At 37.8% G+C, this 27,549-nt stretch overlaps 1 protein-coding gene and 1 long non-coding RNA gene across 4 annotated transcripts in view; both read right to left on the reverse strand.

Moving 5' to 3' along the window:
- SLC15A2 (solute carrier family 15 member 2) overlaps nucleotides 1-27,549 on the reverse strand; it is a 72,290-nt gene that overhangs the window by 17,805 nt on the left and 26,936 nt on the right. The window contains exons 20-22 of one of the 3 annotated variants that reach the window (XM_086675276.1): nucleotides 20,665-20,811; nucleotides 19,723-19,827; nucleotides 18,288-19,299 (exon numbers count right to left, since the gene is read on the reverse strand). In XM_086675276.1, coding sequence (XP_086531402.1) covers nucleotides 19,210-19,299; nucleotides 19,723-19,827; nucleotides 20,665-20,811 — 342 coding nt within the window. In that variant the 3' untranslated portion in view covers nucleotides 18,288-19,209. Of the gene's footprint in view, nucleotides 1-18,287; nucleotides 19,387-19,722; nucleotides 19,828-20,664; nucleotides 20,812-27,549 lie in introns of those variants that run through there. The other 2 variants (XM_025913149.2, XM_086675277.1) reach the window with 2 other exon arrangements.
- On the reverse strand, nucleotides 10,758-11,213 carry LOC147577420 (uncharacterized). The gene is made up of 2 exons (XR_015240276.1): nucleotides 11,053-11,213; nucleotides 10,758-10,810 (listed from the first exon to the last, which is right to left on the reverse strand). It is a non-coding gene; the product is annotated as an uncharacterized LOC147577420 (long non-coding RNA).

Genomic DNA, 27,549 nt, shown 5'->3' on the forward strand with positions numbered 1-27,549 from the left:
CCGACTCTGGCTCAGGTCAGGTGCGGTGGTTGGTGAGTTTGAGCCCCATGTGGGGCTCCGTGCTGACAGCTCAGAGCCTGGAGCCTGTTTCAGATTCTTTGTCTCCCTCGCTCTCTGCCCCTCCCCCGCTCATGCTCTATCTCTCTCCGTCTCTCAAAAATAAATAAATGTTAAATAAATAAATAAATAGCTTTTTCTTTTCTAACAGGAAAAGGGAAATTGAAGCAAAATTGAAAGAATTGTTAAACTTCAAATATTTCACTTGAAGAGATTTTATTTTTGAAAAGACCTCTCTTGGATTATGAAAAAAGACAAAGGAAAATGTTGAGCATTTGGAGTCATTGTGCTTTAAAATCCCAGGTTTCTTTTTTTTTTTTTTTTTTTTTTTATATATGAAATTTATTGTCAAATTGGTTTCCATACAACACCCAGTGCTCATCCCAAAAGGTGCCCTCCTCAGTACCCATCACCCACCCTCTCCTCCCTCCCACCCCCCATCAACCCTTAGTTTGTTCTCAGTTCTCAACAGTCTCTTATGCTTTGGCTCTCTCCCACTCTAACCTCTTTTTTTTTTTTTTTGTTCCCCTCCCCCATGGGTTTCTCTTAAGTTTCTCAGGATCCACATAAGAGTGAAACCATATGGTATCTGTCTTTCTCTGTATGGCTTATTTCACTTAGCATCACACTCTCCAGTTCCATCCATGTTGCTACAAAAGGCCATATTTCATTTTTTCTCATTGCCACGTAGTATTCCATAGTGTATATAAACCACAATTTCTTTATCCATTCATCAGTTGATGGACATTTAGGCTCTTTCCATAATTTGGCTATTGTTGAGAGTGCTGCTATGAACATTGGGGTACAAGTGCCCCTATGCATCAGTACTCCTGTGTCCCTTGGATAAATTCCTAGCAGTGCTATTGCTGGGTCATAGGGTAGGTCTATTTTTAATTTTCTGAGGAACCTCCACACTGCTTTCCAGAGCGGCTGCACCAATTTGCATTCCCACCAACAGTGCAAGAGGGTTCCCGTTTCTCCACATCCTCGCCAGCATCTATAGTCTCCTGATTTGTTCATTTTGGCCACTCTGACTGGCGTGAGGTGATATCTGAGTGTGGTTTTGATTTGTATTTCCCTGATAAGGAGCGACGCTGAACATCTTTTCATGTGCCTGTTGGCCATCCGGATGTCTTCTTTAGAGAAGTGTCTATTCATGTTTTCTGCCCATTTCTTCACTGGGTTATTTGCTTTTCGGGTGTGGAGTTTGGTGAGCTCTTTATAGATTTTGGATACTAGCCCTTTGTCCGATATGTCATTTGCAAATATCTTTTCCCATTCCGTTGGTTGCCTTTTAGTTTTGTTGGTTGTTTCCTTTGCTGTGCAGAAGCTTTTTATCTTCATAAGGTCCCAGTAATTCACTTTTGCTTTTACTTCCCTTGCCTTTGGGGATGTGTCGAGTAAGAGATTGCTACGGCTGAGGTCAGAGAGGTCTTTTCCTGCTTTCTCCTCTAAGGTTTTGATGGTTTCCTGTCTCACATTCAGGTCCTTTATCCATTTTGAGTTTATTTTTGTGAATGGTGTCAGAAAGTGGTCTAGTTTCAACCTTCTGCATGTTGCTGTCCAGTTCTCCCAGCACCATTTGTTAAAGAGACTGTCTTTTTTCCATTGGATGTTCTTTCCTGCTTTGTCAAAGATGAGTTGGCCATACGTTTGTGGGTCTAGTTCTGGGGTTTCTATTCTATTCCATTGGTCTATGTGTCTGTTTTTGTGCCAATACCATGCTGTCTTGATGATGACAGCTTTGTAGTAGAGGCTAAAGTCTGGGATTGTGATGCCTCCTGCTTTGGTCTTCTTCTTCAAAATTCCTTTGGCTATTCGGGGCCTTTTGTGGTTCCATATGAATTTTAGGATTGCTTGTTCTAGTTTCGAGAAGAATGCTGGTGCAATTTTGATTGGGATTGCATTGAATGTGTAGATAGCTTTGGGTAGTATTGACATTTTGATAATATTTATTCTTCCAATCCATGAGCAGGGAATGTCTTTCCATTTCTTTAAATCTTCTTCAATTACCTTCATAAGCTTTCTATAGTTTTCAGCATACAGATCCTTTACATCTTTGGTTAGATTTATTCCTAGGTATTTTATGCTTCTTGGTGCAATTGTGAATGGGATCAGTTTCTTTATTTGTCTTTCTGTTGCTTCATTGTTAGTGTATAAGAATGCAACTGATTTCTGTACATTGATTTTGTATCCTGCAACTTTGCTGAATTCATGTATCAGTTCTAGCAGACTTTTGGTGGAGTCTATCGGATTTTCCATGTATAATATCATGTCATCTGCAAAGAGAGAAAGCTTGACTTCATCTTTGCCAATTTTGACGCCTTTGATTTCCTTTTGTTGTCTGATTGCTGATGCTAGAACTTCCAGCACTATGTTAAACAACAGCGGTGAGAGTGGGCATCCCTGTCGTGTTCCTGATCTCAGGGAAAAAGCTCTCAGTTTTTCCCCGTTGAGGATGATGTTAGCTGTGGGCTTTTCATAAATGGCTTTTATGATCTTTAAGTATGTTCCTTCTATCCCGACTTTCTCAAGAGTTTTTATTAGAAAGGGTGCTGGATTTTGTCAAAGGCCTTTTCTGCATCGATTGACAGGATCATATGGTTTTTCTCTTTTTTCTTGTTAATGTGATGTATCACGTTGATTGATTTGCGAATGTTGAACCAGCCCTGCATCCCAGGAATGAATCCCACTTGATCATGGTGAATAATTCTTTTTATATGCCGTTGAATTCGATTTGCTAGTATCTTATTGAGAATTTTTGCATCCATATTCATCAGGGATATTGGCCTGTAGTTCTCTTTTTTTACTGGGTCTCTGTCTGGTTTAGGAATCAAAGTAATACTGGCTTCATAGAATGAGTCTGGAAGTTTTCCTTCCCTTTCTATTTCTTGGAATAGCTTGAGAAGGATAGGTATTATCTCTGCTTTAAACGTCTGGTAGAACTCCCCTGGGAAGCCATCTGGTCCTGGACTCTTATTTGTTGGGAGGTTTTTGATAACCGATTCAATTTCTTCGCTGGTTATGGGTCTGTTCAAGCTTTCTATTTCCTCCTGATTGAGTTTTGGAAGAGTGTGGGTGTTCAGGAATTTGTCCATTTCTTCCAGGTTGTCCAATTTGTTGGCATATAATTTTTCATAGTATTCCCTGATAATTGTTTGTATCTCTGAGGGATTGGTTGTAATAATTCCATTTTCATTCATGATTTTATCTATTTGGGTCATCTCTCTTTTCTTTTTGAGAAGCCTGGCTAGAGGTTTGTCAATTTTGTTTATTTTTTCAAAAAACCAACTCTTGGTTTCATTGATCTGCTCTACAGTTTTTTTAGATTCTATATTGTTTATTTCTGCTCTGATCTTTATTATTTCTCTTCTTCTGCTGGGTTTAGGCTGCCTTTGCTGTTCTGCTTCTATTTCCTTTAGGTGTGCTGTTAGATTTTGTATTTGGGATTTTTCTTGTTTCTTGAGATAGGCCTGGATTGCAATGTATTTTCCTCTCAGGACTGCCTTTGCTGCGTCCCAAAGCGTTTGGATTGTTGTATATTCATTTTCGTTTGTTTCCATATATTTTTGAATTTCTTCTCTAATTGCCTGGTTGACCCACTCATTCGTTAGTAGGGTGTTCTTTAACCTCCATGCTTTTGGAGGTTTTCCAGACTTTTTTCTGTGGTTGATTTCAAGCTTCATAGCATTGTGGTCTGAAAGTATGCATGGTATGATTTCAATTCTTGTAAACTTATGAAGGGCTGTTTTGTGACCCAGTATATGATCTATCTTGGAGAATGTTCCATGTGCACTCGAGAAGAAAGTATATTCTGTTGCTTTGGGATGCAGAGTTCTAAATATATCTGTCAAGTCCATCTGATCCAATGTCTCATTCAGGGCCCTTGTTTCTTTATTGACCGTGTGTCTAGATGATCTATCCATTTCTGTAAGTGGGGTGTTAAAGTCCCCTGCAATTACCACATTCTTATCAATAAGGTTGCTTATGTTTATGAGTAATTGTTTTATATATTTGGGCGCTCCGGTATTCGGCGCATAGACATTTATAATTGTTAGCTCTTCCTGATGGATAGACCCTGTCACTATTATATAATGTCCTTCTTCATCTCTTGTTACAGCCTTTAATTTAAAGTCTAAAATCCCAGGTTTCAAAAAAACTTCCTGGGGAGAGTGCTAGACACTCTCACATTCCCTCTAATCTCCACTCACCTCTCCATTTAGTTTTGTGGTCAAAGTAAAATTCCTAGTTACATTTCTTTTTAAAGACCTGTAAGATATAATTTTTATTCAACATTATTTTTCAAGTTCTGCAGAAAGGATTCAAAGAATTCTCACAGGCATCTTAGAAATCAAAACCTTTTCTGGTCTCTTGCAATACTGTAGAGTAAAACCCTGTGCTTTTTGGGGGGTAATTTCACAGAGGACAGAGTTCATTTTAAGTTCAGCTATATCAAGACAAGAAGTAGTTAGGCCTTTGGACTTCTTCCCCTACTCATGCTCTCTGTCTCTCAAAATAGATAATAAGAATAAACTTAAAAAATAATTTCAGCCTAATTGAAATTTATTTTCCTCCACCCCTGTTGTAGTACCCTCATAATTCAGTTCCATGTCTATTCCCCCAGGATTGTACTGATAAATATTAGTGAAATCTTGTAATTTTTTTTTTTTTTTTTTTTGCCATGCAGGACACTTGTTCTTGATATGACTTGGTGATTGGCCCCACAGGTGTTTTATTATCTGCCTCTAGTTGTAAATATGGAGGCAATGGAGGAGAGTTTAGTAGGGCATGAGGAGAATGGCATTGCCTTGCCAGGTAATCACCTTAAGTAGGGTCATCACAGGGTCTTCAAGCAAGGCAGGATCACCATCATCAATCAGGGGTAAAGGGACTGCTTTTGCTGGCAACAGGGCCTCAGTGGTGTTTCCAGTTAACAGACATTGTAGTCATCTGAATCCTTTTAGGGTGACCATTCCATTCCTGGGTTCCATTCTTTCTCATTTGATATCCTATCCCCTTATCTTCTTTACTTTTCTCTGAATATCTGTCTCCTTGTTTGTTTTTGTCTCTGTTTCAAGCTGTGTGTCCTCCCACTTCAGCATTTCTTTTGATACTTGCTTATCTGTCTGCTTTGCTGACCACCTTCTTTTACAGGATTCTAATTTCACCCTAACTTTGGCTTACACAAAAGGTTCCATGGTGTCCACCCAATCCCCCAACAACCTATAGACCCTACAGTTTGAGTGTCCTATAGCATGTGACTGATTCTCTATACCTTTGTCTCAATTCTAAATTCTCAACTCATGAATCCTACTTGGGCTAATGTCCATTCTTGGTCCAATCTCTAAAGATGGCAGAGTCAATTAGTACCTAGGGCTTGCCCTCATCTGGGTTGTGGCTAGAAAATTTCTCTGAGAGGTTTACGTAGGGAGGATTCTGTGGAGAATGTAAAAGAAATATTGATATGGTCCTTGTCTTCAGGGAATTTAATACCATGGGCTCAGAGCCTTCTCTGCTTCATTATTAGAATTCTGGCTCCTTTTGAGTTTCTATAATTGAATATTGAAGAGGTCATAGATGGACTTAGCCCAAGGTAAGTCTACAACAACAAATTCTAAATTACTGAAGATCTGAACTTTCTTCCCTACTCATTAAACTTAACAGAGTAGATGGTAGTATTTATGGAGTGCCTACTATGTCCTTCTCAATGCTTTGCACATGTTATTTTATTCTCTCAGAAACTCTATTAAGGTATTATGACTCTTCAGAAATCTTGCCAAAGGTCCTATAGTAGTAAATAGAATAGAGATTCAAACTAGAGTTTGCTACTCCAGAGTCCATGTTCCTTCTAATAATGATACAAAGCTGCCTCCCTAACTAGAGCAATAAGGAACTCATCATTAGCGACTACTAAATCTGCCTCTTCTAGAGGTCCTCGTGTTTCAGAAGACTCCAGAGCAAAGCAGAAATCCGGCGTCTTAAAAGTAGATTGGGTTGGCTTTGTCATGGCCCAGCCATGGAAGTAGACAACATGCCACTACTCAAGCTACACATAGAAAAAAAAGGTCAATAAAACAAAACCGAAATCATTGTATTTATGTTTTTAGAAAGTAAGTTCACAGGAATCACTTTATTTTAAAAAAAGGAATGAAGGTGGAAGAAGCTGATCAAAAGGTATAAACTTCCAGTTATATGAAATAAGTACTAGGGGTGTCACGTGCAACATGATGACTGTAGCTAACACTGCTGTATGATACATAAAAAAGTAGTTAAGAGGGCAAATCCTATGTGGTCTCATCCCAAGACAATTTTTCTTTTCTTTTCCTTTCTTTTGTTTATTTTCTTTTTATTGTATCTATATGAGGAGATGGATGTTAGCTGAACATATTGTGGTAATCACTTAATAATATATGTAAATCAAACCATCATGCTGTATGTCTTATATAGTGCTGTATGTCAATTATTTCTCAATAAAACTGGAGGGAAAATATACTGCAGTAGGAGAATAACCAAAAAATCCTTGGTTCTTATTTATTTATTTATTTATTTATTTATAATGCACCTTTAAGAACAATTTAGGATTTGTGGTTCTGGACAAGAAGGAGTAGCCACATCCCTTTCTAGTCCTCCCTCTTACAACTAAAAAATTTTGGACATAACATTGCAAACATAGGGAGACTCTGAAAGGTAGAAAGAGAAAGGTGAAGTGCCTAGGGATCTTGGGAATGGTGGTGAATTCCCTGGGTTTCTTTCTTGTTTCCTGTATTTCTGGTACAGGAGGCTGGAGAAGCCTATAGCTGAAACTGCCAACAGGTACAGCCAAAGATGTACTACATAGTGGCTATTCCCCCTAGCCAAAGAACTGGAAAAAGAGCAGTGTAGCAGAACATGAAACATTTTGACAATATCCACCTTATTCCGGCCAAATACCAATGGCAAAAGTCTACTACAGTTGTCTGTGGGACTGAGCAGGAAGCTGAACTTTCATTCCTCAACCAATGATAGCATTCTGAATCCCTCACCATGCTGGTGTCCATGGGATCAAACAGTGATAGCAAGCAGTACTCCAGTTCCACCATTGGGGTAGCATCAGCATGACCAAGCAAAGAGCTGAGCTTCCAATTCTCACCCACAACTAAGAGGCAAAAAGAGATGATTCAAAGAAGGGTGCTAGTCAGCACCCTTCTTTCTTCCTGCCCCCTGTCAACAGGGCCTAGTGGGAGGAGCTGAACTTCTATTTCTACCAGGCAGTAATGAGGTGGAATGAAGTGATGCACACTGACCCTCCACCTTCTCTGTCCTCCCGACCTCCCTATCCTCAGTTTAATTGGCATTCAGCAGAGAGTTGAACTTCCACACCCACCTTCATCCAGTAGCAATGAGGTGGAAGAGGGAAGTGTGAAGTGGTGCTAGTTGACACACTGATCTCCCTTCTGGCATCAGTGGGACCCAGCAGGGAGTAGACTTCCACTGAAACCCAGAAGCAATGAGTTGGTGCCAGTTGGTACTCCACTTTTGCCAGCAAGGTGTCAGAGGACCTAGTGGGGAGCTGAACATCCACCTCCACTTTCCTGAGTCATCTAAAAAGTGTGACTTCTTACCAAAGAAGAAAAAGATTAAATGATAACCATAATCTAGCATAATACACACATGTACAAGATATGGTTGAAATTCACTCATCATCCTAAGAACAGGACAATTAAAATTCGATTGAGAAAAGACAGCAGATGCCAATGGGATGACTCAGATGTTGGAATTATCTGACAAGGATTGTAAAGCAGCAATTATAAAAATGTTTCAGCTAACAATTACACTCATGAAACAAATAAAAAAAATAGAAAGTTTCAGCAAAGAAATAAAGCTATGAAAAAAGAAAGAGAAATTTTAAAACTGAAAATTACAATAAATGAAATAAAACTCACTAGATGTGCTAATAGTAGATTAGAGATGACAGAGGAAAGAAGATTAATAAAAGAATAGATTATAAAAGTTATCCAATCTGAACGACAACAAATGAGCCAGAGCATCAGGGGTCTGTGGCACAATACCAAACTATCTAACATTCATGTCATCAGAATCCCAGAAACACAAGAGAAAGAGAATGAGACTGACAAAATATTCAAAGAACTATTCAAAGGCTGTAAAATTTCCAAATTTGATAAAAGGGATAAACTTACAGATTTAAGAAGGTTAGTGAACCACAAAAAGCAGAAACCAAAAGGAAGGAATCCAGGCCACAACACATCATAATCAAACATCAAACAAACAAACCAGAAACAAAGAAAAAAATAACGAAAGCAGTTACAAAGAAATTATGCATTGTCTATAATAGAAGAATGGTTCAAGTGGCAGCAGTTTTTTTGATGTATTAAACAATTTATTGATTATACAGAGTGATTATGCCCAGGATGTATGGTTTAGATCCCATGGCAATGACAACCCCCATGTCTTGGACAGCAAATTTTTATCTGAAACTATGGAGGCCAGAAGGAACTAATGCAACATTTTCCATGTGCTTGCTGAAAGAGAAGAACTGTTAACCCTATTTCTATATCCAGGAAAAATATACTTCAGGAATGAAGGGAAAATAAAGGTAATCTCAAATGAAAAAGAAAAAGAAAAAGAAAAACTAAGAATATTTGTCACCAGCAAACCTACCAGTAAGAATGGCTAAAGGAAGTTCTCTAAACAGAAAGGAAGTGATAACAGAAGGAGGTTTGGGAATTCAGGAAAGAAGAAAGAAAAATGGAATGGGCTTTCCAAAGTTCCTTATGGCTCTCTTGTTCCCCAGGTTTTCTTTTAAAATATTTGGCTGGTCTCTTGCTGCTTCAACCTGTAGTGTACCCCTAGGCAACTGTGATGCTGACTTTGACCATATTGCTTCTGGTTAGATATTCTTTTCAACAATACCAAGGCATAGAGCTTTTCTGAGATGTTCCAAGTCAGGTCAGTTTTCTTCAGCAGCAGCTTTTATCACAGAGAGGAAAAATAATTTTAAAATATAGAAAATAACAGAAGAAACATAAAGAATAGCATGAGATATTCTAGTTTCAATAAATTTGAGTCCCAGAAGGAGAGATAAAGAGACAGGAAGAAGAAAAAAAAAAAAGGAAAGAGAAGAAGAGGGAGTGGGAGAAGGAGAGAGAGGGAGAGACAGAAGTAAACACAGAAACAGATACAGAGAGAAATAGACAATAGGACAGAGGCAATATTTGAAGAGATAATGGCTAAAATTTTTAAAAAATTGATGTGAGACATCAAGTCACTGATTCATGAAGTCGTGCAAACCCCAAGCAGGATGAACATTAAAAAATCACATCTTGGCACATTAACACCAATAAAAACCAATATTTAAAAAAAAAATTTATAGCTGGGGAGGGAATATTTCCTTCAATTCTTTTTTTTTAACATTTATTTATTTTTGAGAGACAGAAAGTGAGTGGGGGAAGGGCAGAGAGAGAGGAAGACACAGAATCCAAAGCAGGGTCCAATCTCCAAGCTGTCAGCACAGAGCCCAGTGTGAGGCTAGAACTCATGAACCGTGAGACCAGGACCTGAGCCGAAGTCAGATGCTTAACCAACTAGGCCACCCAGGCACCCCTATTTCCTGCAATTCTTATTTGATTTGGTGCTGACTTTTTAAACAGAATGATGGAAGCCAGAATATAAAATGTGAAAGAAAATAACCACTAATCTAGAAATGTGAACCCCCAAAACACACAACAAAAATATCCTTCAAAAGTAGAGAAGTATTTTTTTTCAGACAAACAGAAACTAAGAATACATCCACAGAAGAGTTGCACTAAAAATTTCTTCAGGAAGAAGGAAAATGATCACAGATTAAAGCAGGAAATGCAGGAAGGAATGAAAACAGAAAGAGTAAATATGTGAATAAATCTAAATGATTATTGAGTGTATGAAACAACAATAATATTGTCTTGTGAGAGCCAACATATATACAGAATTAAAATGCATAAAAACAATAACACAAAATGTAGAAGAGAGTAAATGGAATTACAGTGCTCTAAATTCTAACCATTGCCATGGTAGTGGTTACACTAATCATGTATATTTACTGTAAAAAGCCCAGGGTGTATGTAATGATCCCAAAGATAATCACTAAATAAAAAAAGAAAAGAATGTACAGCCAGTAAAAGCTAATAGTGGGGAAAATGGAACAAAAAATATTTGATGAAAAAGAAAGCAGAAAAGGAAAACAAAAAAGATATAGTACAGACTAGTTGAATAGAAAATAAAAAAATTTAAAAAGATCGTAGATAAAACTTAAATATACCAATAGTTGTATTAAATATAAATAGACTAAAAATTCCAATTGGAAGACTTACACCAGACTTTTTGTTTTTTTTAACATATGGTGCCTACAAGGGACACACCTTATGGGTAAAGCCAAAGAAAGATGGAAAGTAAAAGCATGGAAAAAATTATCCCATGTAAATATTAACTAAAAGAAAATAGCTTTAGCTATATTAATATTAGATACAGTAGATTTTAAGGCAATAAGCTTTAGTAGAGATAAAGAGGGACATGGCATAATAATAAAAAAAATCAATTCACCATAATTCTATACGCACCCACAACATAGTTTCAAAATATATAAAGCAAAATTAGACAGAAATAGACAATCTACAATCATAGCAGGAGCCATTTGCTGTGACAAATAAGGAACATTGCCTCTGATATTGACAGAATGTATTTTTTTAATAGTGTGCATGCACTATTTACTAAAATTGACCTGGATTGGGGCGCCTGGGTGGCGCAGTCGGTTAAGCGTCCGACTTCAGCCAGGTCACGATCTCGCGGTCCGTGAGTTCGAGCCCCGCGTCAGGCTCTGGGCTGATGGCTCAGAGCCTGGAGCCTGTTTCCGATTCTGTGTCTCCCTCTCTCTCTGCCCCTCCCTCGTTCATGCTCTGTCTCTCTCTGTCCCAAAAATAAATAAAAACGTTGAAAAATAAAATAAAGTAAAATAAAATTGACCTGGACTGAATGCTGGTTTGTAAAACAAGCCTCAACAAATTTCACAGGATTTCATTTCATTTACAAATATATTCTCTTATGACAATGAAATTAAAGTAGACATTAATAACAAAAGCATAATATAGACTATCTTCAGATGTTTTAAAATTAAGCAATACACTCATAAACAACCTGTAGGTCAATGAATAAATCACAAAGGAAATGAGAAAGTATATTAAACTTGACTGTAATGAAAGAAAATACAACATATAAAAACTGATAGGATCCTACAGTTGAGCAGAGGAAATAAAACAATACCATACACTTATACTACAAGGCAGAAAATGATGAGAATGTCTTCCATCAATTAACAAATAGATCACTACTGAACCTGAGAGGTTGCAACAATCATGTGTATCTCAGTGATGTATCAGAGAAGGCCTCATAAAAGTAGTAACATTTGAATGGGATTTCAAAGGACAAATATGATGAATATGGAGAGTTATAGGATAGAGACAAAATAAAAAGCAAAACTAACAGGTTGCACCTCAAGTTATAATTAAAGGAAGTTAATGATGTTAAAAACGTTACTATCCTAAATACACAAATTATAAAAAGAAGAGAGAATGAGAATAAATTGTCTCATCATTAGAGAAATACAAATCAAAACCACCATGAGATACCACCTCACACCTGTCAGAATGGCTAACATTAACAACTCAGGAAAAAACAGATGTTGGCGAGGATGCAGAGAAAGGGGAACTCTTTTGCACTGTTCATGGGAATGCAAACTGGTGCAGCCACTCTGGAAAACAGTATGGGGATTCCTCAAAAAATTAAAAATAGAACTACCCTATGACCCAGCAATTGCACTACTAGGTATTTATCCAAAGGATACAAAAATGCTGATTTGAAGGAGCACATGTTTATAGCTGCACTATCGACAATAGCCAAACTATGGAAACAGCCCAAACATCCATCGACTGATGAATGGATATAGAAGATGTGGTACGTACATACAATGGAATACTACTCAGTGATGAAAAAGAATGAAATCTTGCCATTTGCAACAATGTGGATGGAACTAGAGTGCATTCTGCTAAGTGAAATAAGTCAGAGAAAGATATCATAAGATTTCACTCATATGTGGAATTTGAGAGACTCAACAGATGAACATAGGGGAAGGGGAAGAAAAAAAGGGGAAGATAAAAAAAGAGAGGGAGGCAAACCATAGGAGACTCTCAAATACAGAGAACTAACTAAGGGTTGCTGGAAAGGGGGATGGGTTAAATGGGTGATGGGCATTAAGGACGGCACTTTTTAGGAGGAGCACTGGGTTCTACTCCTGAAGCCAAGACTTTACTGTATGTTAACTAACTTGACTTTAAATAATTAAAAAAAAAAAAAGAAATTAGAAATGGAAAAGCAAATTAAACCCAAAGTAAGTAGAAGGAAGGACATTAAAGGAGAGAGAGAGAGATTCAATGTTTGGAAGACTCACTATGGTAAATATGCCAGCTGTCTCCAAACTGATCTATAAATGTAGTAAAATTGGAAGTAAAATTGGAAATGAAGTAAAATTTTACATTGTAGTAAAATGTAGTAAGATTGGAAGGGGCAGGGTGTGCAACTTGACAAGGGCTGATGGCAGGGATGAGCCCAGATAGGTATAATAGAAGTAGACAAATCAACAGTCATAGCAGGAGGCACTTGCTACTATAATAAACTCTATAATAAGGGCCAAGTCAGATGGCCTTGTTGAGGAATTAGAAGTTTATCTTTAGAGTAAACAGAGAGCAATGAAGTGTTTTTTATTTTATTCTTTTATGTGTTTCTAAATGTATGTTGTTTTTTTCTTTTCAAGTTTTAATTTAATTTCCAATTAACATACAGTATAAATTTATTTTCAGGTGTAGAATTTAGTGATTCAATACTTGCATACAACACCTGGTACTCATCACAAGTGCCTTCCTTAATCCCCATCACCTATTTAACACATCCCCCCACCTACCTCCCTTCTGGTAACTGTCAATTTGTTCTCTAAAGTTAAGAGTCTGTTTCTTGGTTTTTCTCTCCCCTCTCTCCACGTTTGTTTTTTCTTAAATTCTACATATGAATGAAGTCATATGCTATTTGTCTTTTTCTGACTGACTTATTTCACTTAGCATTTTACTCTCTAGCCCCATACATGTCCTTGCAAGTGGCAAGATTTCATTCTTTTTTATGGCTGAATAATATTCCATTGTATCTATATACCACTTAGTCTTTATCCATTCAGCAATCAATGAACACTGGCTGGGCTGCTTCCATATCCTGGCTATTGTTAATAATGCTGCTATAAACATCAGGGTGCATACATCCCTTTGAATTAGTGTTTTTGTATCCTTTGGGTAAGTACATAGTAGCACAATTGCTGGATTGCAGGGTAGTTCTATATTTAACTTTTTGAGGAAACTTCATACTGTTTTGCACAGTGGTTGCACCAGTTTGCATTCCCACCAAAACCCCACAAGGGTTCCTTTTTCTCCACAACCTCGCCAACACCTGTTGTTTCTTGTGTTTCTTGATTTTAGCCATTCTGACTGGTATGAGATGATATCTCATTGTAGTTTTTCCTCTAATGATGAGCATCTTTTCATTTGTCTGTTGGCCATCTGTATGTCTTCTTTGGAGAAATGTCTTCATGTATTCTGCCCATTTTTTAATTGGATTATTTGTGGGCTTTTGGTGTTGAGTTTTACAAGTTCCTTATAGATTTTGGAAACTAACACTTTACCAGATATGTCATTTGCAAATATCTTCTCCCTATTCCATGGGTCGTTTTTTAGTTTTGTTGATGGCTTCCTTTACTGTGCAGAAGCTTTTTTATTTTGATATAGTCCCAATTGATTATTTTTGCTTTTTTTCCCCTTGCCTCAGGGGACCTATCTAGGAAAAAGTTGCTATGGCTAATGTCAGAGAAATTACTGGCCTGTGCTCTTTTCTAGGATCTTTATAGTTTTAGGTGTCACATTTAGGTCTTTAATCCATTTTGAGTTTATTTTTGTGTATGGTGTAAGAAAGTGGTCAAGTTTCATTCTTTTGCATGTTGCTGTCCAGTTTTCCCAGCACTATTTGTTGAAGAGACTGTCTTTTCCCATTGGATTTTGTTTCCTGCTTTGTCGAAGGTTACTTGACCATATAATTATTATTTCTGGATTTTCTATTCTGTTCTGCTGATATATGTATCCATTTTTGTGCCAGTACTATACTGTTTTGATTACTACAGCTTTTTTTGATGTTTATTTATTTTTGAGAGACAAAGTGTGAGTGGGGGTGGGGAAGGGTGGAGAGCAGAGAGGAAGACAGAATCTGAAGCAGGTACCAGGCTCTGAGATGTCAGCACATGAGCCCAACGTGTGGCTTGAACCCACGAACCACAAGATCATGACCTGAACTGAAGTCAGACACTTAACCGACTGAGCGACCCAGGCACCCCTGATAACTACAGCTTTTAATATAAAGTCCAGACTCCTACTCTTCTTGACCTCTAATGTTGAAAATCCCAGGGCTAGCCCTTGAACCTCTCCCCTACATACATTCACTTCATATGTTATCTCATCCAGTATCATTGCTTTAAATACCATTTATATGCTAAAGACTCTGAAGTTTATATCTCCAGCTCCAGCCTCTTAACTAAACTTCAGATTCATGAAACTGCCAGCTCAACATCTCCAACTGGACACCAAATTGGTGCTGAAGTTCAACATTGACAAAACAAAAAGTCTTAGTTACTTTATACCTCACACCTGTTTTTTTTTTTTTTTGTTTTTGTTTTTTTCAACGTTTATTTATTTTTGGGACAGAGAGAGACAGAGCATGAACGGGGGAGGGGCAGAGAGAGAGGGAGACACAGAATCGGAAACAGGCTCCAGGCTCTGAGCCATCAGCCCAGAGCCCGACGCGGGGCTCAAACTCATGGACCGTGAGATCGTGACCTGGCTGAAGTCGGACGCTTAACCGACTGCGCCACCCAGGCGCCCCCTCACACCTGTTCTTAACCCTAGTCTTCCTACTCCCCCCAAATTGCACCATCATTCATCCTCATTACTCAAGTCTCCAAATCTAAAAGTCAGCATTGATTTATTTCTTTCAAACCATATATGCAAGCCATACTCAAATCATTTCAGTCCTACCTTAAGTTAAATCCCAAGTCAAACCATTTCTTCCCACCTTCACTGCTACCACCCTGTCCAAGTAACATTTTTTTTTTTTTTTTTGCCTGGACTATTATGAAAGTCTTCTCATTGGAATCCCTGCTTCTATTCCTTCCTGCCTATGGACAATTCTCCTCTTAGCAGCCAGCGTTATCCTAAATATAAAGTCAGATTATGTCATTCCCATGTTCTAAACCTCCAACAGTTTCACATCTCACTTAGAATAACATCAAAATGCCTATTCATGTCTTCTGCCCATTTCTTCATTGGATTATTTGTTTTTTTGGGTGTTGAGTTTGGTAAGTTCTTTGTAGATGTTGGACACTAATCCTTTATCAGATGTGTCATTTGCAAATTTTTTCTCCCATTCCATTGTTGATTGTTTCCTTTGCTGTGTAGAAGCTTTTTATGTTGATGAGGATGGAACTAGAGTGTATTATACTAAGTGAAATCATTCAGTCAGAAAAACACAAATATCATATGATTTCATATGTGGAATTTAAGAAACAAAACAGATGAACATAGGGAAAGGGAAGGAAAAATAAGATATAAACTTAGATGGAGGCAAACCCTAAAAGACTCTTAAATACAGAGAACAAACTGAGGGTTGCTGGAGGGGAGGTGGGCGGGGTGATGGGCTAAATGGGTGATGGGCATTAAGGAGGACACTTGCTGGATGAGCTCTGGGCATTATATGTGAGTGATGAATCACTGGGTTCTGCTCCTGAAACCAATACTATACTGTATGTTAACTAACTTGAATTTAAATAGATAAATTTAAAAAAAAACAGTAACATCAAAAGGTCTTATTGTAGTCACAAGGCCCCACATCATCTGGTCATTAGCTTCTTCTGACTGCATCCACTTTCTACCTTATTGGAGCCCTGTAATATTGCCCGTCTTGTTCTTCCTCAATATACCATAACTTCCTCAAGGCCTCTGTTCTTTCTAGGCTCTTGACAGTCAGTCAAGATGAGTGAGGTAACCTTTCATATAGGTATAGTAGATTATTCACTTTTGTTTTTCCAATACCTAACTTGGTGAATGGCACATGGTGAAACTCAAAGATGTTTTTGGATAAATAATAGCTCTTTTAAAAAATTGGATATTTTAGCCAACCATCTGGTTGGAATATGAGCATATATCATGGTAGAGTTGCCAAAAACATCTAATATTACCAAAGGTTGTATTAACTGAAGTATATTGTTTACAGAAAGGCAGGTCTTATTTCCTCTAGTCAGACCACTTCTGGTAGTGTATTTGGCTCCAGGTATCATGTTAAGAAGGCTTCTGAGCCACTGCTACATTTCAGGCAAAATACATTTCTCAGAAGAGGTAAAAAAGAATGTTGAAAGGGCTGGACTGTGCCCTGTGAAAACCCATTAAAGGAATTAAAGGAGCTGAGAATCTTTAACTTGATGTACACTCACTTGATGATCGAAGAGGAGACATAAAAGTTCTCCCCAATTGGCAAAAGTTCTGCCATATGAAAGAGGCAATGGTAGGAGGTTTGAGAGAGGAAGGTTTTAGTTCAGCATAAGGAAGAACTGCCTACCACAGTTTTCCCCCAAACCATTGTTTTGCAGATTACTATACCATTTTGGCTAAACAAAGTGTTTTTACTTTGTCTTTACTGCAGGATTTCTCAGAATCTTTACTATGGAAGAGGATATAATATGCCTCATTCCCAAAATGTATTTGTCCACAGAAACTTTTATTCACAGAGCACTGTTAACTTCTCCTTAAACAATATTTCATAGAGGAGATTGAGTTAAGGCTGCTCAAAAACAAACAATATCTTCTGAAGAAGTAGGGTCAGGTTCACAGCAAGATATCTGGGGAAACTGAATGGCGTTACTATCACTTCAGTATCTTTGAAATCATGGCCAGTAAAACTAAAGTATGTAACACTTGGGAAACTGGAGTAACTTTTCTTATTTGTTACATTTACTGTGTGAGACTCAACACAGTTCTAGATGAGAATAATGGAGCAAAACCAGCAGAAGTGAGGCTCTGTAGTACTGTGGTTCTGAACTTTTTTCCCTAGAAATGCACAGTAGTATAATGACATCCCCATGCCTGTCCACTGGTTCATTCATTGTGTACAAGGTAATGTTTTTGACATTTTAACACAGAAAAAAACACCCTTGTGTTCTACCACTTTTGTCATCCCCTTACAGATTTTGATGGGATCTTTATATGGGACCAAGCCCCCTCCACTGAGCATCACCATTTTATAAGCTTAAACCAAGAGTGTTATTGTAACTTTTTTAATAAACAAGAAATTCCAAGGCCTAAATGGAGAGACAGCATTTAAAAATTATGTAACTAATGAATGGATCAAGAAGATGTGGTACATATATACAATGGAATATTACTCAGTCTTAAAAAAGAATGAAATCTTGCCATTTGCAATGATTTGGATGGAGCTCGAGATTATTATGCTAAGCGAAATAAGTCAGAGAAAGACAAATACCATATGATTTCACTTATATATGGAATTTAAGAAACAAAACAAATGAACATGGGGGTGGGGAAAGAGAGGCAATCCAGACTCTTAACTATAGAGAACAAACTGATGGTTACCAGAGGGGAGGTGAGTGGGAGAATGGATTAAATAGACAATGGGTATTAAGGAGTGCACTTGTGATGAGCACCCGGTGGTGTATGTAGTGATGAATCACTAAATTCTACATCTGAAACTAATATTACACTGTATGTTAAATAACTAGAATTTAAATAAAAAATTGGAAAAAGAAATTAAAATTATAGGAAAAGACAAATAGGAAAAATTATCAAAACAGACCACTACTTTGAAGCTGAAGAGGGTGATAATAAAAAAGGAAGTTGAATTCATAAAAATATTATTGTTATTAAATATCTGTTGCAATAAACTAGAAATGATGTAATTATAATAAAAAGCTGGCCCAATGACATTGAAAAGGTATGGTTGGAAAATTATAATAAGTGTCTATACAACTGTCCACAGGAAGGCATAATCCAGCTGAAATATTGTAGTCCCAAGAAGAATGTGCATTGTAGAAGAATGGCTCAACAGGATTTATTTTTCTAAGAAGTTTATTCATTTATGTTTGAGAGAGAGAGGGAGAGACAGAATCCCAAACAGGCTCCATGCCTTCAGTGCAGAGCCTGATGCAGGACTCCATCTCATGAACCATGAGATCCTGACCTGAACCCTAATCAAGAGTCAGACTCAACCAACTGAGACACCCAGGCACCCCAAGATTTTTACAAGTTATACTTGTTCTTGATTTCCAGAACCATGCTTAGCATATTTAATTTGGTCTCCAAAGATCTACCAGTATGAAGAAAAGGTATTTTGGTTAGTAGATAAAATACTATAATTATCAGAAAGATATATTTCTTCTGTGTATTAATAAAATGTCATTTGTCTCCTACCACCTGTACTGAAAAATTTACTAAAAAGGTCTTATCAAACCTGGGTAGCTGACAGGCCAGTCCCTGAACGAGATTGCACCAGACACACTAATTCATGAGGTCCTAGTAATAGTATAAGTATGTTGCTTACGAAGAAACTTGAAATACCATTTCTGTTATTCTGCAATTTTTCCCCAGAATCAGCACCTCAAAGAATGGAGTCATTAGTTCTAAATGGCAAGTAAAGGGATTCCTACATAACTTTGCATAACCCCAGAAATTAATCTCAATATACATTTGTGTTTTTAATGGACATTTAGAAACACCTAGCCTGCTTCAGCAATACTACACAATGTTTACAGAGTTTAGTAATTGATGGGGAGACATAGAGTCTCAGGGGACTTGTACTTTAATGTACTGGAAAATCCAGTCCTAGAACTGCTTCTATCAAAAATGAAGGAGATCATCTCAGATATGATGCTACTTCTATTCCCTGACCAAGTAGGAGAAAAAAATGCTTTAAGATGGATGATGGCCAAGACCAAAGCCAGAGATTGGGGTCTGGGCAGAGGCCAAGGAGCCATTAAAGCTTTGTCTTCTTGGTCTCCAGGTTGATCACGTTTCCTTGGGTATGGAGAATCTGCTTATCTGCTGGCTTCTGTAAATCCTCTGGCTTTATAGGAACGTAGTAGTAGCCCATGATGGAGAAGATCAGGCAGACCACCAGCAGGAGACAAGAAAACAAAATGAATTCTGCCCACTGCAGGAAGAAATAAATATAGAGATGAATGTGGAGAAACTTGAAATTAAATGGATCTTTGTAGGATGAGCAGATTGATTCAGGATCACCAGTGTAGGCAGAGGTTTGCTAAAAGAAGAATGGGTTCACTGGTGTCTCCTCACATGGGCCTATGATGGCCATTATTGCCACTCTTATATGTCTATTTTCCTGGCCATGTCTGTTTATATCTAGCCCATCTCATGCCACAGCACTGAGTAGGAAATGTGAGGGGCAAAGGGATAGGGGAACAGGGAGAAAGGGAACATGGAGGGGAACCCATGGGTAGACAAGTTCCTACTTCCATCAGATCCATACCTGTACCAGGCCACTGAACTGTGCCACAACAAGCACGATGATATTCCCAACTGCAACTGTCAACAACCAGGCTGCCTGGAGTACAGATTTCATGCTAGAGGGAGCCTAAAGAGGACACAGGTTTGTGAGTAAACAAACGCCCTACAGCATCCATATGACCCATGCATCCAGAAAACTTTGCCCACAAAAGTTTCCAAATTTGAATTCCTGCCCCACCCCCCCAAGTTCAGCTGTGGTGTTTGATTCAGGGCATGGAAATAATGTTAACAGTAAAAATAAGATGGAGCTCTTAATTGAATATTTTAATTCATTATACCATATAATCTTCATTATACCCTAAGAGATAAATTCTACCAGTATTCTTATTTTATACATAAAGAAAAATAGCATCAGAGATCATTAACTTGCTCAAGTTTTTCAATAGGTTGTACAGTCAGAATTTGAACATGGCCAGTTTGACTTCACAGTCCTTATTCTTTAAAAAAAATTTTTTTGTGATCTATTTTTATTTTTGAAAGAGAGAGAGACAGATCCCGAGTGGGGAGGTGCAGAGAGAGAGAGGGAGGCACAGAATCTGAAACAGGCTCCAGGCTCTGAGCTGTCAGCACAGAGCCTAACACAGGGCTCCAACTCATGAACTGCAAGATCATGACCTGAGCAGAAGTTGGACACTCAACCTACTGAGCCACCAGGCGCTCCCACAGTCCTCATTCCTAAAGTACCCTTTCCTAGATCCCAAACAGCATCACCTACTATGCTGCCCGCCATGATCCTGGGAGTCAAGATGACTCTCTGTTCAGGGTCATATGTAAGGAATCTAAGGCCGAAAAATAGAGAGGTCTTGACCAGGATCACATACCTATTTAAGGCAGTGCTAGGATTAAACCTCATCCTTCTCTGAGAAATATATATATACCTCCACTTTCACTTGGAAAAACTTACCTGAGAATAAGAAAACTCAAGTCCTGTGACAGAGAACATGACCTCCCCAGCTGTAACCAAGGCATATTGTGGTAGCTGCCATGCAATGGACAGTTTGTTGGCTGGAGTGTCTTTCATCTTCCAGGCCTGAGGATCCTGATTGGTGTTCTTAGTGAGAGAAAGAAGAAATAGGCTTATCAGCAGTCACAAGTGAATATTTCTAACCTACAGCATTATGTGATCTTATATCCATCCCCTTTTCGTATTTTCATCCTTCAAGAAACTGAACAAATTCTATACAATTTCAGTTTTTGAAATTCTTTTTGGTAACACTGCACTCACTTACCAGGCTTCAGTCAATCAGATACCATTATTGACAAAGTCCTTAAAATGGCAGAATATTTTGATACTGTAGTTTGGATTTCCATCATTTTGAACTATAGGTATTTTGATCCTGGCTAACATTTTATTTTATTTAAAAAAATTTTTTTTAATGTTTATTTATTTTTGAGAGGGGTGGGGGGCAGGGGCAGAGAGAGGGAGACACAGAACCTGAAACAGACTCCAGGCTCTGATCTGTCAGCACAGAGCCCTACACAGGGCTCCAACTCATGAACAGCAAGATCATGACCTGAGCCAAAGTCAGATGCTTAACTAACTGAGCCACCCAGGTGCCCCCTGACCAATATTTTAAATATAAAATGGCGTCTAAATTATACAAACACAATGAATTTTCAGCATGTTCTTGAGAAAGTTTACTTCCTTGTCCAGTTTTCTATGTAAGCATAATTAAACTGGTTTTGGACATTTTCCATTAAAATTTTTATTTTACTAAAATTACTTTTATCAAAATTAATTATTTTCTTGGTATACCTTACATTAAACATTTTGTTGATCAAAATGTTGGATCAAAATGTTGAAAAATCTATATCAAATAGTGCCTGCTATTTTTAATTCTATTTATTGGCCATTATTTTTTAACTCAAATCTCACACATTCAAATTATGTGAAAAAGAGATAATTTTTCTGTAGAATTTTGGTCAAAAATATTTTTTTCAGGGTCTTTTATTGTTGTTGTTGTTATTAATGTTACCAAATATATGTGATTCTATAATCTTCATTTCTTTGTCTGTAGGTTTTTAGTTATGGTTGGTTTTATTTTATATAGGCTATGTCTACTAATATTTGTTATAAATGGAATAAAAACTCTAAAATTACATGTATTTCTTGAAGTGAAACCATTATTAGGTAGTAGGTATATTATCTAAAGTAGAATGTGATTAAAATAGCAATTAAAACATCAAGATCAAAAGTCCTTGAAATCAAAAGTGTCTGACATCCAAATGTCCTTCATTTTCTGAGTCAAGGGTCATTAGGTTCAAAATAGGTAAATTTTGCTTCAATTGATATTATGAACAATACATAGACATATGTTCGGGTTTTCTTAGGCTAATAGAAGACCGTGACTTAAGCTTCTAAATCAAGGTCTCATACTCAAATACCCACAGGCAAACAATTAAGAAAACGAAGCAGGCTAAATGGGAATGATGGGTGGTAAAGTGGATAGCACAGGCCTCATCTAAAGGGCATAGCCATTACAGCACCAGCTAATTGACATGGTAATACTTGTAATTAAATCTTCTGTTACTGTTTTTTAAGAAACTTAAGAGAGGAGAGGAGGAGTTAAGATGGCAGAGTAATAAGGGAACCCTGATCTTGTCCCTTGAACACAGCTAGATCAATATCAAACCATTTTGAACAGCTAGGAAATCAAGCTGAGGATTAACAGAACAATCTACATAATTTGAGGGAGAGAATGTGGCAGGTATATGGTGCAGTGAGGTGAAATGGGGGAGAGATAAGCCGTGGTGCTGCAGAGGGGGAGGAAAGCATTTTCACAGAGAGGAGAAAGAGAGGGAGAGAGAGCAGCACATTGGGTTTGTGCAAAAAAGCACTCTTCCCTCTGAAAACAGAGAGAAAGAGTAAAAACATGCACAGGGGACTGTGCAAAAAAGCTTAGCATGGGGAAAAGAAAAGGAGAAGGTTTCACTATCACCAGGTTTTTATAAACAGTGGAGCACAGAGTCTGAAGTTTCAGAGGTTAGCCCCTCCCTGGTGGTTCTCTGGTGAGAAAGCAGGCCAGAACCCTGGGAATGGGCAGCATGGTCTGAGGATTCCCTGGGTTGCACAGGGAGAATGGGTTCCCCAGCTTGGAGTGCATTTAGTAGAAGTGATACAGTCTCCCCATGGGCAAGAGACCCAGTGGGCACCATCAAACTGCCACATTCACCCATATAAAAACAGACACTGCCTGAGGGTAGCAAACCCTGGAGCAGGATATGTGTTGCAATTTACCACAAACTCTGAGCTGCTACTGCTGCATAATGGTACAACCATTTCCTGGGACAAGTGGGCCACAGTGCAGCAAGACCCTTTTCTCTGGAACTGTGGAGGTATCTGAAGTGTGGGGTTTTGAAACACAGCCATTCCTGAGATAAAAATCTGGAGGGAGGCACTCCCTAGTAGGCTGATACCTGGGAGACAGGGGGAAGGCAGGGAGCTGACCGATGCCTGGGAGACAAAAGAGGCAACTGCACATCTGTGAAGGTACAAACTTCACACTCTGGAGACTAGGGAGTGGGGTGAAGGCATTTCCACCATTAGCCCACAAACACTAATCAACTCCAGTGAGCTACACAATGCCACCAAGTGGAGAATGGAGCTGTTACACCAAGCCTCCCTCCTACCGTCAACCGCACCCCCCCACCTCCACTGTGCCCTGGAGGCCCCTCCTGCAGAAGACCAGCACAGATCCCTTCCCTGAGCTTAGTCTACTGATCACAGACTGCTGCAAAGTTTCAGTTATAGGGGAAACTGGATCTAGCTTCATTTTTGTTTGTTTGTTCATTTGTTGTTCCTTCTGTTTTTGTTTTGTTGTTGCTGTTGTTGTTTTTCTTTTCTTTTGTTTCTTGTATACAGAAAAAGCACAATTTTTTTATTTTATTTTATTATTCTTTTTATTTTTTAAATTTTAAATTAAATTTTTTTCTCTCCTCTTTCCTCTTTTCTTTTTTTTTTTTCTATCAAGCCTCTCTTAACAAACAGACAAAAACACACCTAGGATCTGGCTCCCTTTATTTTTCATTTTTATTTCATTCTATTATTGTTGTCTTTTCTTCCTCCAAAATGACAAGATAGAGGAATTCACCTCAAAAGAAAGAACAGGAAGAAATGATGACCAGGTATTTGGTCAATGCAGATGTAAGTAAGATCTCTGAACTAGAATTTGAAACAATGATTATGGGATGCCTGGGTGGCTCAGTCAGTTGAGCCTTGGACTTCGGCTCAGGTCATGATCTCATGGTTGGCGGGTTTGAGCCCCACATTGGGCTTTGTGCTGACAGTGGGGAGCCTACTTCAGATTCTGTCTCCCTCTCTGCCCCTCCCCCCTCTCAAAAATAAATAAACATTTAAAAAATCTTTTAAAATAAATAAAACAATGATTATAAGGATACTAGCAGGGCTTGAAAAAAAGCATAGACGACACCACAGAATCATTTATGCAGAGATAAAAGAACTAAAATCTAGTCAGGCTGAAATTAAAAATGCTATAACGAAGATGTAAACCCAAATGGAGGCCACAAAAATGAGGATGGATGAGGCAGAAGAACAAATTAGTGACATAGAAGATAAAATTATGGAAAATAATGAAGCTGAAAAGAAGAGGGAAACAAAGGTTAGAGATCACAAAGGCAGACTTAAGGAACTCAGCAATTTGTTAAAACATAATAACATTTATATCACAGGAGTCCCAGAAGATGAAGAGAGAGAAAAGGGGGCAGAAGGATTATGTGAGTAAATTATAGCTGAAAACTTCCCTAATCTGGGGAAAGACACAAACATCAAAATCCAAGAAGCACAGAAAACTCCCATTAAATCCAACAAAATCTGGCTATGGCCAAGACATATCATAGTCAAATTCACAGTATACACAGACAAGGAAAGAATCCTGAAAGCAGCCAGGAGGGGTGCGGGGGGAGTCCTTAACCTACCAGGGAAGACAGACCAGGTTTACAGAATATCTGTCCACAGAAACTTGGCAGGTCAGAAAGGTGTGGCAAAATATATTCAACATACTGAATGTAAAAAATAAGCAGCCAAGAACACTCTATCCAGCAAGGCTGTTAGAGAGATAAAGAATTTCACAAACAAAAACTAAAGGAGTTTGTGACCACTAAACCAGCATGATAAGAAATTTGAAGTGGGACTCTGAGTGGAGGAAAAAAAAAAAGACCAAAAGCAAGAAAGACTAGAAAGGACCTGAGAGCATCACCAGATACACCAACTCTACAGGTAACACAATGGCACTAAATTCATGAATTTCAATAATCACTCTGAATGTAAATGGATTAAGTGCTCCAATCAAAAGACATAGAGTAGCAGAATGAATAAAAAAAAAAAAAGATCTATCAATTTTCTGCCTACAAGAGACTCATTTTAGACCTAAAGATATCTACAGTTTAAAAGTGAGGCTATGGAGAACCATCTATCATGTGAATGGACATCAAAAGAAAGCCAGAGTAGCCATTCTTATATCTAGACAAACTAGATTTTAAGTTTTTTTAATGTTTATTTACTTTTGAGACAATGCGAGAAACAGAGTGCAAGCAACGGAAGGGCAGATAGAGGGAGACACGGAATCTGAAGCAGTCTCCAGGTTCTGAGCTGTCAGCCCAGAGCCTGATGCGGCGCTCGAACTCACGAACTGTGAGATCATGACGTGAGCCAAGGTTGACGGTTAACCAACTGAGCCATTCAGGCGCCCCAGACAAACTAGATTTTAAAACAAAGACTGAAATAAGAAATGAAGAAGGGCATTATATCATAATTGATACATAAATCAATTAATAACAAACATAAATAAACTCATTGATAATAATACAATAATAATAGGGGACTTTAACACCCCACTTACAACAATGGAGAGATCACCTAAGCTGAAAATGAACAAGGAGACAATGGCTTTGAATGACACACTGGACCAGATGGACTTAACATATATTCAGAACATTTCATCTTAAAGCAGCAGAATACACATTCTTTTCGAGTGCACAAGGAACATTCTTCAGAATAGATCATATACTGAATCACAAATCATCCCTCAACAAGTACAAAAAGATCAAGATCATACCATGCATATTTTCAGATCACAACGCTATGAAACTTGAAGTCAACCACAAGAAAAAAGAAAATGAAAACGAAAACATCACAGTCCAAAGCCTTTTGGATGCAGCAAAGGCAGTCTTAAGAGGGAAGTATATTGCAATTCAGGTCTATCTCAAGAAGCAAGAAAGGACCCAAATGGACAATCTAACTTTACAGTTAAAGAAGCTAGAAAAGGAACAGCAAATAAAGACTAAAGCCAGCAGAAGAAGGGATACAATAAAGATTAGAGCAGAAATAAATGATATAGAACAAAATCCAGTAAAAAGATCGATGAAACTAAGAGCTGGTTCTTCGAAATAATTAACAAAATTGATAACCCCCTAGCCAGACTTAGCAAAAAGAAAAGAGAAAGGACCAAAATAGATAAAATCAAGAATGAAAGAGGACAGATCATAACCAACACCTCAGAAATACAAACAATTATAAAAGAATACCATGAAAAATTATATGCCGACAAACAGGACAATCTGGGGGAAATGGATAAATTCCTAGAAACTCACACACTACCAAAACTGAAACAGGAAGAAATAAAAAATTTCAACAGATGTGTAACCAGCAAAAAAATTAAATCAGTAATCAACAATTTCTGGCTTCCCAGGGGGAATTCTACCAGATATTTAAAGAAGAGTTAATACCCATTCTTCTCAGACTCTTCCAAAATATAGAAATGGAAGAAAAACTTCTAAACTCATTCTGCAAAGCTAGCATTACCATGATTCCAAAACCAAAGACTCCACTAAAAAGGAGAATTACAGGCCAATATACCTGATGAACCTGGATGCAAAAATTCTCAACAAGATACTAGCAAATTGAATTCAACAGTACATTAAAAGAATTATTCACCATGATAAGTGGGATATGTTCCTGGGCTGCAGGGCTGGTTCAATATCCACAAATCCACCAATGTGATACCCTACATTAATAAAAGAAAGTCTAAGAACCATATGATCCTGTCAATAGATGCAGAAAAAGCATTTAACAAAACACAGCATCCTTTCTTGATAAAAACCCACAAGAAGGTGGGATATATGGAACATACCTCAACATCATAAAGGCCATATATGAAAGACCAACAGCTAGTAACATTCTCAATAGGGAAAAACAGAGAGCTTTTCTCCTACAGTCGGGTATAAGACAAGGATGTCCACTCTCCCCATTACTATTTAATATAGTTGTAGAAGTCTTAGCCTCAGCAATCAGACAACAAAAAGAAATAAAAGGCATCGAAATTGGCAAGGAAAAAGTGCAACTTTCACTATTTGCAGATGACATGATATTCTATGTAGAAAACCTGAAAGACTCCACTAAAAAATTGCTAGAATTAATTCATGAATTCAGCAAAGTTGCAGGATATAAAATCAATGTGCAGAAATCTGTTGCATTTCTATATACCAATAATAAAGCAGCAGAAAAAGAAATCAAGGAATCGATCTCATTTGCAATTGCATTAACACAATGAGATACCTAGGAATAAACCTAACTAAAGAGGTAAAAGATGTATACTCTGAAAATTATAGAACACTTATGAAAGAAATTGAAGAGAACACAAAGAAATGGAAAAGCATTCCATACTCATGGATTGGAAGAACAAACATTATTAAAATGTCCATACTACCCAAAGCAATCTACACATTTTTTATATTAAATATAATTTATTGTCAAATTGGTTTCCATACAGCA

Source organism: Puma concolor, chromosome C2 (assembly GCF_028749965.1).
Source record: "Puma concolor isolate L17-30 chromosome C2, mPumCon1.1.hap2, whole genome shotgun sequence".
Lineage (NCBI taxonomy): Eukaryota > Metazoa > Chordata > Mammalia > Carnivora > Felidae > Puma > Puma concolor.